The 17560-nt window shown below is 40.4% G+C and overlaps 1 protein-coding gene across 1 annotated transcript in view; it reads right to left on the bottom strand.

Moving 5' to 3' along the window:
* The window catches only part of vstm2b (V-set and transmembrane domain containing 2B), a 56850-nt gene that overhangs the window by 25659 nt on the left and 13631 nt on the right, over positions 1-17560 (bottom strand). The window contains exon 5 of the mRNA XM_048546831.2: positions 14683-14712. Coding sequence (XP_048402788.2) covers positions 14683-14712 — 30 coding nt within the window. The remainder of the gene's footprint in view (positions 1-14682; positions 14713-17560) is intronic.

Here is a 17560-nt window from a genome sequence, read left to right as displayed (position 1 = left end):
GAAATTCAGTGAATAATTACTCAGTAATAGTTAGATGATTAAATACATAACACCTGAGTAACTATTCAACTGAACCGAACTTAACTGAACACACACCCAAATAGACCATACACCACTTACACCCTCCTAGAACCTGATCTGATTTACCCAGGGCCTAGCCTCCCTTCCCGCTAGTCTGGACATGAAAACCCTAAACCTGCTTTGGAGCAAATACCCCCTCACCTGTCCCCTCCTACTCACCCTCATCTCTTGGAACTTAACAACACCCTCCCACCACTGTCAGCTCCTGGGACCTGAATCCCCCTTTCCTATTCCCACTCGCCAGACAAAATGCACCCCCCACCCCAAACCTGAGATCCTCTCCTGTCCGGTCCAACAGGACATGGTTTCTCCCAGAAAACCTGGCACACTGTAAACACTGCAATGCTAACCAGCTTACATCCTGGTACTCAAGACAGCTGGCATCTTATTTTCCTAGTACCCTATCCATATGGCAACTTACTTCCTGGCACCCTGGCATCCTACTCAGTTGGCACTTTGCTTAACTTGGTTCTCCCCCCAGCTGGTACCTTACTAACATGCACTTTACCCCATTACCTTCCCAGCACCCGAACCTTACACTTATGTACTTAATGGTTTACAGCAGTTGTCAATTTTTTTTTTAAATTGGAGAATATGACAGCTGACTGCTGCAAACAGGGATGTGGTTTGCTTTCTTCCAAAAATTCGTTGCTATGAAAGAATTGCCAGAATGGAATACAGCTCCATACTTCTGAAGGAACCCTTGTCAGAAACTTTTGCTGGAAATAAAGAAATCTCTCCTTTTGTGAAAAGCTAGGGATGGAGTGGATATTTGTGTGAGATTGTCACTCCTTGGAAAATACTACTCAATGACTGCGTGCCAAGTAAGTTCCTCCGTCTTGAAAGGTGAGTATATGTTGAGCCAATAATGGAAACTCCAACTCACAAGCATAAACTAATGATCTTGAGGATGAAATTCACTTTGGAAGGAGATATGAAGTAAGTGATATACCATTGGTCACTGTATCTGAGTGTTGCTCAACAACTAAGCCCATTAATTTCAGTGAAATTGAATATTAGGTGGTGCAGTGTGCGGTCCAACCCTGGCTGCATTTTGTGTTATTTTTAGCCACAAAAGTACATCAAAGTGAAAGTATAATAGCTTAAATCTCTAATCTCTCAATGGCCCAAATGCTAACATACATGACTCATTGATTAAAAACAGATATCATGCACTATACAGAGAGCGTATTTAGTGTATAATGCAGTATACCAAAAAACATAGAAAAATATCCAAGTTGCATCTTCCATTTATGATGTTAACACCACAATGAAAGTTAAGCTTCATGATTTTGCATGATAAAGACATTTTCCCGTATGTGCCTTCCTGTCAAGTCGAGAATGTTGTACAAAACAATTTGCTCCAAGCATTTTTTTAAAAGTAAACAATCAAAATAACTTTGTCATAAGAATTAACCTTAATCCCCAAACTAGCCTGATTTTTAATTTGAAATTAGTGGAATGCACTTTTGTCAAATTCAAACTCTAATCTATTGGTTCAGTGGAAGCCAGGCATTTGGAAACTATAAGTGGCCACAGTGAAATAGCACCTATTTTCTCATTGGGGTTGTAATTTTAAACTGCTCTATTAAGCTAAGAGTAAGCTACATGATCTGAGTGAGGGAGGCTTTGTCTGAGTGAGATAAAGACATCACAGACATGATGATAGTGGGATTGTGTGATGGAAGGAGAAAGAGGTTTATCAATTAAGGTTTATTGCACGAAATAGAGAATCCCGAGCAAGAGGTGAACGTGAGAGCAAATGAAATGCAGATCAAAAAGGCTTTTGGGGCAGCATGGTGGCTCAGTGGTTAGCACTGGTGCCTCACAGCATAAGGGGCTGGGTTCGATTCCACTTTTGGACGACTGTCTGTGTGGAGTTTGCACATTCTCCCATGTCTGCGTGGGTTTCTTCTGTGTATTCTGGTTTACTCATACAGTCCAAACATGTGTGGATTAGATGGATTGGTCATGCTAAATTGCCTGATGGTGTCCATGGATGAGCAGGCTAGATGGATTAGCCATGGGAAATGCAGGGATGGGGGTGGGATGCTCTTCAGAGGGTCAGTGTGGACTCAATGAGTCGAATAGCCTGTTTTCACACTGTAGGGATTCTATGACTTTATGATTTTAACTGGAAATTTTTTTTGAGTTATAGGATGATAGATAAGAAAGGCCAAGTGAAGTACACATTCTGTGTTAAGTCATGGACATTCCATGTGTCCTGGACAAACATACCTGCAGGAACTGTCACCAGCTGCACAAACTTGGGTTCTGGGTTTCAAAACTTGTAGTGTCTGGAGTCACTGTCACACATATGTACTTTAGAGGACTACAATGATAGCACGTATAGAGAGTTGGTTATACGGCAGATTAAAAGCACACAGTCATAAAGGGAATGGGTGTCTATCAGAATAGCAGGCAAGTACTGCAGGAGTCCTCGGAGCGACTTGTGCTTGATAATCAAAATTCACTTTTGGTAAATGGTGAAGGCAATGGTCCCTCATGGGAATGCAGCAACAGCCAAGCCCATGAAGCCAAGGGTGACTCAACTGCACAGGGGGGAAGGAAGTAGAATAGAAGAGCAATGATTATGGGTATTCCATAAGTCAGGAGACCAGACAGGTGTTTCTACAGCATTAATCATGAAACCAAGTTAATGTGTTACCCTCTTGGTGCCAGAGTCAGCTGCAGGACATCCCATTGGAGTTGAGGGGATCTGTCAGAGGTTGTGGTTCACATTGGTGCTAGTGACATGCGTCAGAACAGAAAAGAGTTCCTACAGGCATTTTTCAGGGAGTTAGGAAGGAAATTAGAAAGTAGGACCTCAACAGTGTTCATCACAGGATTACACCCAGTGTCACGTGCTAGTGAGCACAGGAATAGGATTGATCGATTGAAGATATGGCTGGTGAACTAGTGTAGGAAGGAGCGCTGCAAACTTATGAGGCAGTGGGACTGGTTCTTGAGCAGGTGGGACTTGTACAAACTGAATGGGTTACAATGTAATGGGATAAGGGCTGAAATTGTCACAGGAGGATTTTCTAGTGCTGGAGAGGAAATGAAGAGGTTATCAGATCACTGCAGTAGATGTAGTGAAGGAAGCCCAACAACTATGGAGTTGATGAAAGTACATCTGCCGGCCCAAAAACAGTGCTGGAAATTGTAAGTTCATTAAAATATTTTGAAAAGAAATCTGTTTCTTGAAAGCAGAAAGTTTTGTGGCACAGTGGGTAGCAGCCTAGCCTCAAAGCCAGAATCTCCAGGTCAAAACCCATCCTTGTACTTACGAACGAATTTATTTGTTACACAGACAAATTGATAATGAATCTGCACATGCCAGCACACACAAAATAAAACGCAAATAACAAGAGGGGAAGAGATTCCTGGTCAGACAGCTTATGGAAAGAATGTTATTGCCTCTGGCATCACTATCCAAAGCTCCACAGCAACATATATGTATAAGTGCAAGTTGTCACAGCAATAAGGGCTCCAAGAGTGACCTGTAACAGGCCAGCACATCCTGAGAGTGGTTTGCTCTTGCAGTTTCCAATCCAGTCTCCATGAAAGCCAGAATGAGATCAGGGGTTCACAGAGTTAAGACATCCTCTGATGTATCCACTCTAGGTAAATAAGGTGGTTTATAGTTTCCCTTTGCTTCCATTAGCAACATCAGCATAATTTGGGCAAAATTGGCTGAAATGGCACAACAGAACGGGGAATTTTAAGTGCAAGTGTAATAACTCAAAACTGCTTATTTTTCTGTTTTCCATTATATTTCATGCTGACTTAAGATTCACCTCAGTTGGGTCAGACCCAGTTCCCAAACCCCTGTTCCATCAGGGTGAAATTGCATAATTCCACTTTTTGCTGTGGATCTGGAAAGTTATTCAAATTGTCTCATTTACTTCAGCACTGGAGGGTACATTCAAAAGGTAAGTAATTTGTAAACCAAGAGAGCTAAAGTAGAAGTATAGGTTTTAAAAAATATACTTAATTATTTAAATCTGGTCGCTCAAAGGTAGAAGATTGGATACTTCTATAAAAATGTTTATGATAACCTATTTTCCGCTGTATCAAGAAAACTGCCACAAGGCACTTAAATATATGATAGAATATTCTTTATGACAAAAGAACATGAATAATTGTGATAATGGGAACTGCAGATGCTGGAGAATCCAAGATAACAAAGTGTGGAGCTGGATGAACACAGCAGGCCAAGCAGCATCTCAGGAGCACAAAAGCTGACGTTTTGGGCCTAGACCCTTCATCAGAGAGGGGGATGGGGAGAGGGAACTAGAATAAATAGGGAGAGACGGGGAGGCGGACCGAAGATGGAGAGAAAAGAAGATAGGTGGAGAGGAGAGTATAGGTGAGGAGATAGGGAGGGGGTAGGTCAGTCCAGGGAAGACGGACAGGTCATGGAGGCGGGATGAGGTGGTAGGTAAGAAATGGAGGTGCGGCTTGAAGTGGGAGGAAGGGATGGGTGAGAGGAAGAACAGGTTAGAACCTATTCTTCCTCTCATCCATCCCTTCTCCCACCTCAAGCTGCACCTCAATTTCCTACCTACCACCTCATCCCGCCTCCTTGACCTGTCCATCTTCCCTGGACTGACCTATCCCCTCCCTACCTCCCCACCTATACTCTCCTCTCTACTTATCTTCTTTTCTCTCCATCTTCGGTCCGCCTACCCCTCTCTCCCTATTTATTCTAGTTCCCTCTCCCCATCCCCTTCTCTGATGAAGGGTCTAGGCCCGAAGCTTTTGTGTTCCTGAGATGCTGCTTGGCCTGCTGTGTTCATCCAGCTCCACACTTTGTTATCATGAATAATTATGTTCTCTTGACCTGTCAGCTGACTCTGGTTATTGCCAAACTTTACATTTGGGATTATGTTTATGCATGTGCAAACTAATTTCAATAGCAACTTAAATTGTAACCTAACCAGCGCGATTTCGTGGATTTCCCAATGTGCCCAAAGTCAAGCCTCTACTGGTATATAGATATATATCTTAATAATCAAAATTATCCCCCTACTTTTTATTAATTTTGCTTAATGTAGTTGCTCAACTGGAATCAACAGAACAAAAAATGTGAAAAATAAAAGGATGATTAGTCCAGACTTCAGAGACACTGAGTTTCCTGAATTTCTTATGAAATGCTTCATGTTGGCAGTGTCACCACAGAGGATTACCATTCTCACCCCACACTGAATTGTAGGCTGGAGGAAAGCAACATAAGGAATTCTTGCTCCACTGTGGTGGGTACAACACCTCAACACCCTTCCTATATATTGCTTATGGATTAAAACTGTTACTGGGCAAAGTCATTTTACCACTTTTTTTGTATCCTCTTACTTTCTGAGTTTCTTTTGCTGTTTTTACTATTTGGAATATTTCTAAGCATTAAATCTGCTTTCAGCTGTCATCTCAATGGTGAATACTGACTTTATACTTCACCTTTGTATAACTCACACCTTCTTAATAATTTGAATACATTCCATTTCTGTATCCATTTTCATGATACGTACTCCAAAACTCTTCTCTTTTATTCTTTCATGAAGTGTGGGTTTTGCTGTAGCCACTGTTGGAGTACAGTAATGGCTACGCAAGATGGGGTCAAGATACAACACCTCCCTGTGATGTTCCTTCTTCTCATGGATTAAGGAGGTGCTTTCCATTTTTACAGGGTGAGAGGGGAAGATTTAGAAGGGTTCTAAGGGCCAACTTTTTCATGCAGAGGGTGTTGTGTGTATGGAATGAGCTGCCAGAGGAAGTAGTGGAAGCTGGTACAATTACAACATTTAAAAGGCATCTGTATGGGTAGATGAATAGGAAGGGTGTAGAGAGATATGGGCCAAATGGGACTAGATTAATTTAGGATATTTGGTTGGCACGTATGAGTTGGACCAAAAGGTCTGTTTCCGTGCTGTACAGCTCCATGACGGAAGAAGTGCTGTAACCAGGCAACTTATAGCCTTCATCTCAGGACAATCCAGTGGACCCTGTCACTCTACCTCCCCTAGCCTAATGGCTTCTTACACCAGCAGGTAAGGCCACGGAGGGTGCACCTGCACCTGCATAGGACAAACTGTTACCCATCGGCCTTGTTAGTTCCTCCCTCATTCCTGAGTTTCTCACAGTAATGGTAAAGTTGCATAGTTCTATTGGACCATAGGGCCGCTCCCTTAGAAAGAGGTGACTGGTGGCTGTTTAAACCTGAGGGTGACCACACTTCAGATGAGGGGAGAGCTTGAGAAGGAAAGTCCTTCATGGGAATCTCAGCCAGAGCTGCAATTGGACCCAAGCTGTTGATGTCAATCTGCACCACAAACCAGCCATCCATCCAACTGAACTAACTGACCATAACCCACAAATCACAAGACATTTGGAGTAATCTTCCTATATTGTGTCAATTCCACTCCTCGTAATCATTCAGAAATTACAATCAATCTATTGACATCCAAGGCCCCTGCATACTCCAGCAGCTTCCTTCCAACTCCTGCAAGAGATTGCAGCACTGCTTCATCTTTCCTTCCTTCATTGAAATGCATCCTCCTTTAATGCACCCTCTCTTCCTGCTGAGTTTACTGGCATCGCGCCCGAATAAGCTTTGTGCGTCAGGCAGCAATATGATAATAGTTAGAGGGTGACCATAGAGATGAGGATATACCACACCATCGTCCCCATCCATTTAACTCATGATTATTGGAGTGTCCCTTTAGTTGGTCAGTTATACTCACTATTAAGTCCACCCAACCCAAACAATATTCCTCAATGTTCAGGAACCAAATCTTTGTAGCAACTGCATTTTCAGAACCAGCTGCAAGAAAAGGGTTTGAATCACTTTTCAAACACCCACCAGCACCTTGTACCCTTTCCTGCTGAACCACCACCTTCTCCCATTCACCCTCAACCCACCAAACATTACCATTCCTCACCCCTCTAGTAATACTCCCTTGCCCATCTCTCTCCACAGCCTTATGTAAGGCCATAAGACAGAGGAGCAGAAGTAGGGATTCAATCTATCGAGTATGCTCTGCCATTCCATGAAACAAGGCTGATCTGATAACGAGATAACAAAGTGTAGAGCTGGATGAACACAGCAGGCCAAGCAGCATCAGAGGAACAGGAGGGCTGACGTTTTGGGGCTAGCCCCTTCTTCAGAAATGGCACCTGATAACGATCCATTCTACTTTCTCTCCTTTTCCTCATAACACTTGATTCCCTGACTCTCACCTCTGAGCTTGCTCCATGACTAGTGGCTTGAATCAGACCCTGGATTACATAGTGATAATCAAGCATTTCAATCTGAGTAAACATTTGCTTTTTGTCTGTTTTCTAATATTCTGGGCGGGTCCAAAGAAATCTCACAGGATATATCTAATTCCTTATGTTTGATTTTAATGTAGGTGAAAGCATACAGTAAAACAGACACTCTCCGAATATCTAGATTAAACTGACTTTGAGTAGGGTTAGGTCAATAATTCTGATATTTCACAACAGAGCAAATGGAAAACTTACAGCCTAAGCCATTTGTTCCATCAATATGAAAGAATGTGTGGTTCGACCTACTAATCAAGGGCTATAGGAAACTCTCATTTTACTAGATTTGTAATAATTGAGGTACTGAACATATACCTTCGAAATGCTTATATTTACCGTGGGTTAAGGAAATTATTTATCATAAATTGTCTAGCTGTGTAAATAGTAGGTATAACTGCAACAAAATATAATTGAAAAACCTACGAAACAGTCTCCCAGATGTGGTATGCTTTTTGCAGCAGGTCAAACTCAAGCCACCGAAGGTACTGCCAACAGTGTGGCTTGGCTAACTCTCTTCAGGAATATATTTGAATTACATGGGACTGCTTCATGATCTGAATGGTTCCCTGTTCTCCCAGAAATGAACGTACACACACGGTTTTAATGCAACTTCCAGATACCTTGCCAAATCACCACATGTGCGCCAACATTGTTTTGTTTAGGAATGCTCAACTAGGGCCAGCTCAATTCCTACCTGGGCATGCAAATTGCAACCCTCACCACTAATTACTAATTGGTGAATAATTATTCTACTATCAAGAAAAAAAATAACAGTTGGCCAGAGATTTACCAGTGATTTTTAACTCCAGTGCTCCAAAATCTCTTTAACTCATATCCCATTTTTCTATTTTTTTAACATTTTCATTGAATTGCTGAAAAACTCACCCTTTACCTAAAGCAAAACTGAAAAGTTGACACAGACTGAAGAAACTAAAAATGTAAAAACTTACGAACTAGGAATTAGTTGAGGCAATTCAACCCCTTGAGTCTGCTCTGCTATTCTATACAACCATGGCTTATCTCATCTCAGCTTCAAATTTTCTGCCAGATTTCCATAATCCATTAACACATTACTATTCAAAGCTTTCATTTATCTCCTCTTCAAATTCATTCAGAGTCTTGGGATCCACAGTGCATTGGGGTCATGAATTCCACAGATTCATGGCAGAAGTAAATCCTCCTCAACTCTATTTTAAATCTGACCTCCCTTAACCTACAATTACAATCTCTTGTTTTAGATTGACACAAGGGGAAACATCTGCTCTATGCCTGCTTGGTCAACACCTTTAGCATCATATGTACTTCAATCAAATCTCCTCTCAATCTTCTAAACCTGGAATTACTTAATTGCTTTACTACTTTAAGGAGGGATATTCTTGCATTGGATGCAGTTGGAGAATAAATGCTGGGCTCGTTCCAGGATAAAGGGGTTGTCTTATGAGAAAGAAACAAAAATATACTATAATTCTCTGAAGATTAGTTTTAGGCCAGAAGACCAGGAAAATTTAAAACACAGCCATGAATGACTAAAAATGTATAATAGAAAGAGAAAAAGGAGTATAAGGGAAAGCTAGTTAGAAATATAAAAAGGAGTATAAGAGAAAGCTAGTTAGAAATATAAAAAAGATAGTCAGAATTTTTGACGAGTATTAGAAAAGGAGTATAGCAATGAAAGTGAGCATTGGTCTTCAGCATTCACCGAGTGAGTTTTTGAACTAGTAATTGGAAATAATGAAAGGTGGATATTGTTGCATAGATATTTAAACCTGCCTTCTTTGCAGAAGACACAAATAACATCATAGAAATACTTATATATCAAGAGGTGAAAGAGACAGAAGGACTTGCATGGCACAGTGGCTCAGTGGTTGGCACGGTGGCTCAGTGGTTAGCACTGTTGCCTCACAGTGCCACGGTCCCAGATTCAAAACTACCCTCGGGCGACTGCCTGTGTGGAGTTTGCACGTTCTCCCGATGTCTGTGTGGGTTTACGCTGAGTGCTCCAGTTTCCTCCCACAGTCCAAAGATGTGCATGTTAGGTGGAATGGCTGTGCTAAACTGCCTGTAGCATTCAGGGATGTGTAGATTAGGTGGGTTATCGGGAGATGGGTCTGGGTGGGATGCTCTGAGGGTTGGTGTGGACTTGTTGGCCCAAAGGGCCTGTTTCCACACTGTAGGGATTCTATAAATTTAAAACAATTACAATCACAAAGTAAAGGGTATTGAGAAACCTGAATAAACTAAAGGTTCAGAACCTAATGGGTTTTGCCCAAAGTTTCTAAAATTAGTGGATTAATTAATTAAGGACAGAGTAGACGCCTTTTCTAAAATTTCCTTGATTATGCAAAGGTTCCATTAGTTTAAAAGATAACCAATGTTACTCCTCAATCCAAGAAAGGAAGGAAACAACAAGAAGATAACTACATACCAATTAGCTGAACACTTGTTACAGGCAAAAGGCTAAAATCTATTATTAAGGAGATTACAGCAGAGAAACTGGAAAGTCTTGATGCAATTAGACAGAGTTAAGATAGTTTTGTGAAAGGGAAATCAAGTTTGACTAATTTAATAAAGTTCTTTGGAGAAGTAATAAGAAATGTGGTCAAAGGGGAATGTGTACTTTATCAAATGCCATTTGGAAATATAAGTTCTAAATCAAAGGTTACTGCATAAAATAAGAGCTCGTGGTGTAGGCATTAACAAATGATCATGGGTAGATGACTGAGATAACAAGGTATAAAGCTGGATGAACACAGCAGGCCAAGCAGCATCAGAGGAGCAGGAAGGCTGATGTTTTGGGCCTAGACCCTTCTTCAGTTTTTTTGAAGAAGGGTCTAGGCCTGAAACGTCAGCCTTCCAGCTCCTCTGATGCTGCCTGGCCTGCTGTGTTCATCCAGCACTAGACCTTATTATCTCAGGCTTTCCAGCATCTCTGGGTAGATGATTGGTATTTTAAGGTATTTTGTTTTGACCAGCAGACCAGCAGGGATTGGTGCTAGGAACTTAAGATAGATGAAGTATTTTGTGAGAAAAATGTGAACCTAAAAAGGAATTTAGATAATGTAAGTGAATGGGCAAAGATTTGGTGTGTGGACTATAGTGTGTGGAATTGTGAACATGTTCACTTTGGGAGAACAGAAAAGCAGTATGTTCTTTAAATTGGGAAATAATGCAAAACTCTACAGTACAGAGGGATCTGGGTGCCCTGGAATACTAATCATAACATATTAACATGCAAGAACAGCATATGATAAGGGAGGAAAATGAAATGAAATTTATGCACAAAAGCAAAGTGCTGGAAAAGTTCAGCTGGTCTGGCAGCATCTGTGAGGAAAAAACAGAGTTAATGTTTTGGGTCTGATGACCCTTCCTCAGAACTTGTTTCTGCAGTTTACTGTTCAAAAATCTGTCCATCTTTGCCTTAAAAACATTCAATGAGGTAGCCTCAACTGCTTCACTAGGCAGGGAATTTCATAGATTCGTAACTCTTTGGGTGAAGAAGTTCTTCCTCAACTCATGAAATTTACGCAGATGATTTAGAGTTGGGGACCAAGTGTAGTATGTCAAAATTCGCAGATGATACTAAGCTGAGTGGTAGAGCAAAATGTGCAGAGGACACCGAAAGTCTACAAAAACAAAGATGTAAGTGGGCCAAGGTATGGCAGATGGAGTGCAATGTTGGTACAGGTGAGGTCACCCATTTTGGCAAAAATAACAGCAAAATGGGCTATTATTTAAATAATGAAAAATGGCAGCATGCTGCTGTGCACATGGACCTGGGTGTCCTTGTGTGTGAATCACAAAAAGTTGGTTTGCAACTGCAGCAGGTAATTAAGAAGGCAAATGGAATATTGTCCTTCATTGCGAGAGGGGTGGAGTTTAAAAAGAGGGAGATAATGGTACAGCTGTATAGGATGCTGGTGAGGAATACTGTGAGGACCTGGAATACTGTGTCCTTACTTGAGAAAAGTAAGTTTCAGTCTCCTTACTTGAGAAAATATACTGGAGTGAGTGCAGAGGAAGTTCACAAGGTTGATTCTGGAGTTGAAAGGATTAGTTTGAGGGGAGAGATTGAGGAGACTGGGACTATACTTGTTGGAATTTGGAAGAACGAGGCGGGGTCTTATAGAAACATATAAAATTATGACGGAAAGCTGGGAGGTTGTTTCCATTGGCAGGTGAAACTAGAACAAGGGGCATAGCCTCAAAATAAGGGGGAGCAGATTTAGGAATGAGGATAACCTTCTTTACCCAAACAGTTGTGAATCTATGAAATTCCCTACTGAGTGAAGCAGTTGAGGCTACCTCATTGAATATTTTTAAGGCAAAGATAGATAGATTTTTGACCAGTAAATGAATTAAGGGCCATAGTCAGCTGGCGAATAAATACAGCTCAGTCCATGGAAAGATCAGTTATGATCTTAGGGAATGGCAGACAAGCTCGATGGGCCAGATGGCCTACTGCTGCTCCTATTTCTTATGTTATTGCTAGGGGGATGAAATATAGAAGTAGGAAAAATGTAATTTCATAGGAGATTAGTGAGCTCATATGTGGAACTTTGGTCTCTTAAGGAAGAATATAATTGTATTCCTTTCTCTCTCACTGAATTAAATCCTAGAGCTGCCTTTCTAACAGTCCTGTGGATGCTTGTACATTCCATGGATGTACCTCAAGAATATACCTCACCACCAGCTTCATAAGGGCACCCAGGGACAGGTAAGAAATGCAAGTCTAGCCAGTAGTGCCTACATTCCATGGATGAATTACAAAAGAAAGTCCAGAGAAGGCCCATTTGACTGACTGCTTGGATGATGGGGTCATCAGGAAAGGAAAGGTTGGACAGCTTGTGGCTGTACCATTTTGAATTTAGAAGAATCAAGAGTAGATCTTACTGAAACAAATATTTTGAGGGGATTTGACAGGCTGGATACTGAAATATTGTTTCCTCTTGTGGGAGAGACCATAACTATTGGAAAGAATTTTAAAATATGACCTTTCCTTTAAGAGAAGAATGTGTTTCTCTCAGAAAGTCATTGCTCTGTGGAATTGTCTTCCTCAGAGAACAGTGAACATTAGGTAAATTAATATATTTACATTTGAGTTAGATTTTAAATTGACAAAAATCAAAAGTATTGGGGGTAGACATGGAAGTTAGTTCAGGTCACAGTGAGATTAGCCATGATCTTATTGAATGGCAGATGTACTCAAAGAGCTGACTGGCCTACTTTTGCTCCTAATGAGTATGCTTGTATGATTTTCAAAAATAGAATCCCTACAATGTGGAAACAGGCCCTTCAGCCCAACAAGTCCACACTGACCCTTGGAGCATCCTCCCCAGACCCATCCCCATCCCTATATAACCTACCTAATCAACACACCCCTGAACACAATGAGCAATTTAGCAGGGCCAATCCACCTAGCCTGCACATCTTTGGACCATGGAAGGGACCAGAGCACCCGAAAGAAACCCATGCAGTCATGGGGAGAATGTGCAAACTCCACATGGACAGTCGCCCAAGGGTGGAATTGAACCCGGGTCGCTAGCACTGTGAGCCAGCAGTGATAACCACTGAGTTACCCTTCTCAATCTCCTCTCCATCTTCTCTGCTGTAAAGAGAATAATACCAGTTTCTCAGTTTATCCACCATAATCGACTCTTCCTGGCAACATTCTAGTAAATAAGTCTCTTCTGTACCCTTCCTAAATCCTTCATTCCTTTTATAAGGTGTAGCTTCTAGAAATGGATTTAATCACCTCAACTATGTTTTATGAAATTTAACATTACTTCCAGTGTTGGTATTTAAAACTTGTGGACCATTTACTGTATTAACTGCTCTGTTAGCTTGTCCGCCATCTTCAGATTAATGGTCAAAATTCCCAAGTTTCTCTCTCCTTGCAATCCCTTTAAAAATGTGCATGTTATCTGTCCCATTTTTCATATCAAAATATAACACCACACACTTTTCTAAATTCATAAACATAGCAATATCTATTCTCATGTAAGAAAAGAAACAATCTCCCATCTAACCAGCTGAGGCAACTTCTGCAAATGTTTGAACAGCTTTGACAACAGTATAGAAGTTATTAAGAATCAAAATTAAACAAAAACCAAATGTGTTAGAATGCATCTGGATAGGATGTACAATTGCAGGTGTAAATTCTCTTTTTCTTCTAAAAGTGGAAATTTCTGTGCCAGAGATAATGGATGAAAATGTATCCCTAAATATTTCCAAACATTTGTTCAAAAAGCAATGACAATGACAGGCCTGAAACAACATTTTATTTCCATTTGTGAGACAGATTGTAATAACTCACCTGTATAGTGGAGACAGTGTATACGTTTGTTTTACAGGTACTGCGTCAGGTTCAAAATCTAAAGAAATGTTTTGCACTTGATTATGCCTAAGCATGGTGATATTTTCTTACATGACAACAGTAATTACAAATCTAAAGTACTCTTTTGACTGTAATGCACATTGGGATATTCTGAGGCCATGAAAATAACCAAATAAATATAACTCTCTCAAAATATTTTCATTTCCTTTTGTGGAAAAATGGATGAATTATGGTAAGTGATTACCAAACATTAGTAACTATCCTCAAGATCCCTAAATCATCAACAATAATAAAATGGTATGTGGCTTATTTGTTATAAACATGTAGCCTCAAACTAAATGGAATGCACAATGAGAAACTCAACAGTTAAAAGATCCAAGAAATTCAATATAAATAAAGCAATATTTTATATTTAGTCCTTGTGAATTGACAGCCTTAGTAATATATCCTGAATATATAAAATGCCTTTATAGGTAGCTATGTAGAATTGAAAAGAGGATACTTGGTTACCAACTCTGTGCTAAGTTCTATCACGAAATTGGAATATTGCATCATTTTATGTGGAAGAAATCGAGATATGAGGGCTCCTCTTATCTAAAATGTCCTTACTGTCTTGCAGTTGAAAATGTGGCAACGTTGAGACAGTGGAAGACGATTAAAAATGAAGAACCTCAATTGGGATGAAGACATAAATGTACTTTATAAGAAAATCTGTTGCATTCTTATAAACAAATGCATACAGACAGAAGAACATACCTGTATACACGTATTGCAAAGGACTAAATTTGCTTCATCGAAAAATGTGAGATTCAAGCAGTAACTGTTGGCTACACAAATATCATAACAAAGGAATGAAGAGAAAATATGCGTCGACATTACCTGAGCTAAATATAAAATTTTAACTCATACAAAGTAGTCAAATAACCTTGTATGATTTGCCTTACCTGAAGTTAGCATCTGTGTTGGTTTCCCACCTGTAAGAAAACAAATGCATGACAATGTTTAAGAAGATCTTGTGTTCTCAGTCTGTCTTATAACTGTATTGTTTTTCTTCCTTTTGAGATTTTCATATTCAATGCCATCCATTGTGAGTACTGTACAGCAATATTGAAAAACATAAAGGTGTTTCCCTAGCCTTATTGCGTAATTCCACTATAATGAGGTAATGAATGAGGTTGAGTGAGAGGCAGGTGGGTTTTTGATGGAATTTTGTTGCACTTTTCATGTAAGCAATTTAGAATCAAGCACACAAAATTCAAGTAGAATAATGTCAGACACAGAGTAAAGTTCCATTTACATTAGTTTGATTGTTTTTCCTTAATTCTAGTTAGAAGAAAATCCTTAGTGCATCACAGTTTGATTTCTCACACCAATCATCATTGTGACCTTTTTGAGTTTGCTTGCCAACTTAATGACAATTTTTAATATTCGATTATGGGTACTTTGTGTAGTGTGACTATTACCCTCAAAAACACATTTTACTACGGACCATTTGTTGGCAGAAAGAAAACAATCATGCCAGCAAATCAAGGTTTGAAAAGAAAAGCCAATACACTAACAAACTGAAGCATCTTTTTTTCTTGGATCACAATCACTACATAATTTACAGTGAAAATGATTAACTTTGAAAGCAACATTGCTCTGGAACTATCTCAGCCTTGAAAGGATTAGGATAGATATTGTCTCAACATCAAAGCTTTATTTGAAAACCGACAGTAAATTCCACTTCACAAAAGTGTTACTGAATTTGCAGTTGCGTGTTTAGTTTGTGTGACAAAGGTGCAGCATTTACATTGCTAAACCAGCTTTCTAATGCCGAGGGCAGAGTGGTAGATTCACAGAAAATTAAGTTTGTGTTTCTGCTGCTGAGATAAGTGAACCAAATTAGCATTGCAAATGTTTTAATCTGCAAATCACTTGTCCAAGCTAAAAGACACCTTGGGCCACCAGTCCTACCCCAGACACATCACTTGCCACCACACAAAAAATATCACTGTAAGTGGTAAAAATGGCAGCACTTTGTCCGCAAAACCAATGATTTATGCCTGAGTAGAAGCTAATGAATTTTAGTGTCATGCCAACCTCCACATTTACCAATGTTTTACAACCTCATAAGCTTTGAAAATCTCATTTCACTGTTGTGTGCTGTAACAGCAACATAGATCTTGCAACATAAATGAATTGTTGTTACTTCAGCTTCTGATGATCTATGCATGAGCCAGTTGGTTGTGAGACACATTGAGTGTTGTGGATAAGATTCTGTTGGTTTCTCTTATGGCTTTAGCCATTGTGTCATCAATGAATTTGGACCAATTGGTGGATTACTTAGAGGATCTTTGTGACCACACTTTGAGAACAACTGAACAAGTGGAACCCGAGCATATGCAATAGTCTCACATGATCCAAATTAAACAAAAATAAAGCACCTCTATTGGTCGTATATTTCTGTATTCATGCTGTTATTTAAAAAGGAAAGTCCTTCTGTATTAAAGTTAGTTATCTTGAACATTTGCAGGTAAGGTGTATTCTGAGCAGTAAGTGCATCACTTTAATTTTCTGGTGGCTTCACTTGGATTATATGGTCAAAGTAGAATGGAGCCAAACAGCTTGGGGACATTCTAGATTTGATTTTAGGTGTCCACTGATCAACGCCAGCTACTACAACTGACTTTAACACATCTGGGCTAGAAAGGAAGAAAAGGAGTGGGCAGCCAGGAAGGTAAGGTTTCTGTATAAAATACTCACCTCTTGAAGCTGTGGCCTCCATTTCAGCAGCGGGCGTCATAAGAGTGTGAGCCAGGGGGGTAACTGGGAAGGTAAGGCTTCTGTATAAAATATTTGCCTCATGAATAGGCAGAGAGAAGTCTGAGCAGGTGCAAACGTGTACATAGGGACTGCTGGATAAGTGAACTGTTATATTTGGGCAGTGGCTATTTACCAGAGCTCTTCAGGAGGGTTAAAACTAGTTTGGCAGGGCAATGGGAACCTAAACTATGGATCAGAGGATAGGGTAGCCAGTGTACAGGTAGAAACAGCATGCAGAGAGTCTGTGAGGAAGGATTGACAGTTGGTATGGCAAAGTTTCAGTCAATGTGACAGGTTGAATTGCATCTATTTTAACGCAAGAAATGTCAGGAATAAGGGTGATGAACTTAGAGCATGGATCAGTACTTGGAGCTACAATGTTGCGGCCATTATAGAACATAGAACATAGAACAGTACAGCACAGAACAGGCCCTTCAGCCCACAATGTTGTGCCGACCATTGATCCTCATGGATGCACCCTCAAATTTCTGTGACCATATGCATGTCCAGCAGTCTCTTAAATGACCCCAATGACCTTGCTTCCACAACTGCTGCTGGCAACGCATTCCATGCTCTCACAACTCTCTGCGTAAAGAACCTGCCTCTGACATCCCCTCTATACTTTCCACCAACCAGCTTAAAACTATGACCCCTCGTGCTAGCCATTTCTGCCCTGGGAAATAGTCTCTGGCTATCGACTCTATCTATGCCTCTCATTATCTTGTATACCTCAATTAGGTCCCCTCTCCTCCTCCTTTTCTCCAATGAAAAGAGACCGAGCTCAGTCAACCTCTCTTCATAAGATAAGCCCTCCAGTCCAGGCAGCATCCTGGTAAACCTCCTCTGAACCCTCTCCAAAGCATCCACATCTTTCCTATAATAGGGCGCCCAGAACTGGACGCAGTATTCCAAGTGCGGTCTAACCAAAGTTTTATAGAGCTGCAACAAGATCTCACGACTCTTAAACTCAATCCCCCTGTTAATGAAAGCCAAAACACCATATGCTTTCTTAACAAC

Source organism: Stegostoma tigrinum, chromosome 16 (assembly GCF_030684315.1).
Source record: "Stegostoma tigrinum isolate sSteTig4 chromosome 16, sSteTig4.hap1, whole genome shotgun sequence".
NCBI classification, from domain to species: domain Eukaryota; kingdom Metazoa; phylum Chordata; class Chondrichthyes; order Orectolobiformes; family Stegostomatidae; genus Stegostoma; species Stegostoma tigrinum.
Note: the sequence above shows the minus strand (reverse complement) of the source record. Positions and strands in the feature narration are given on the sequence as shown.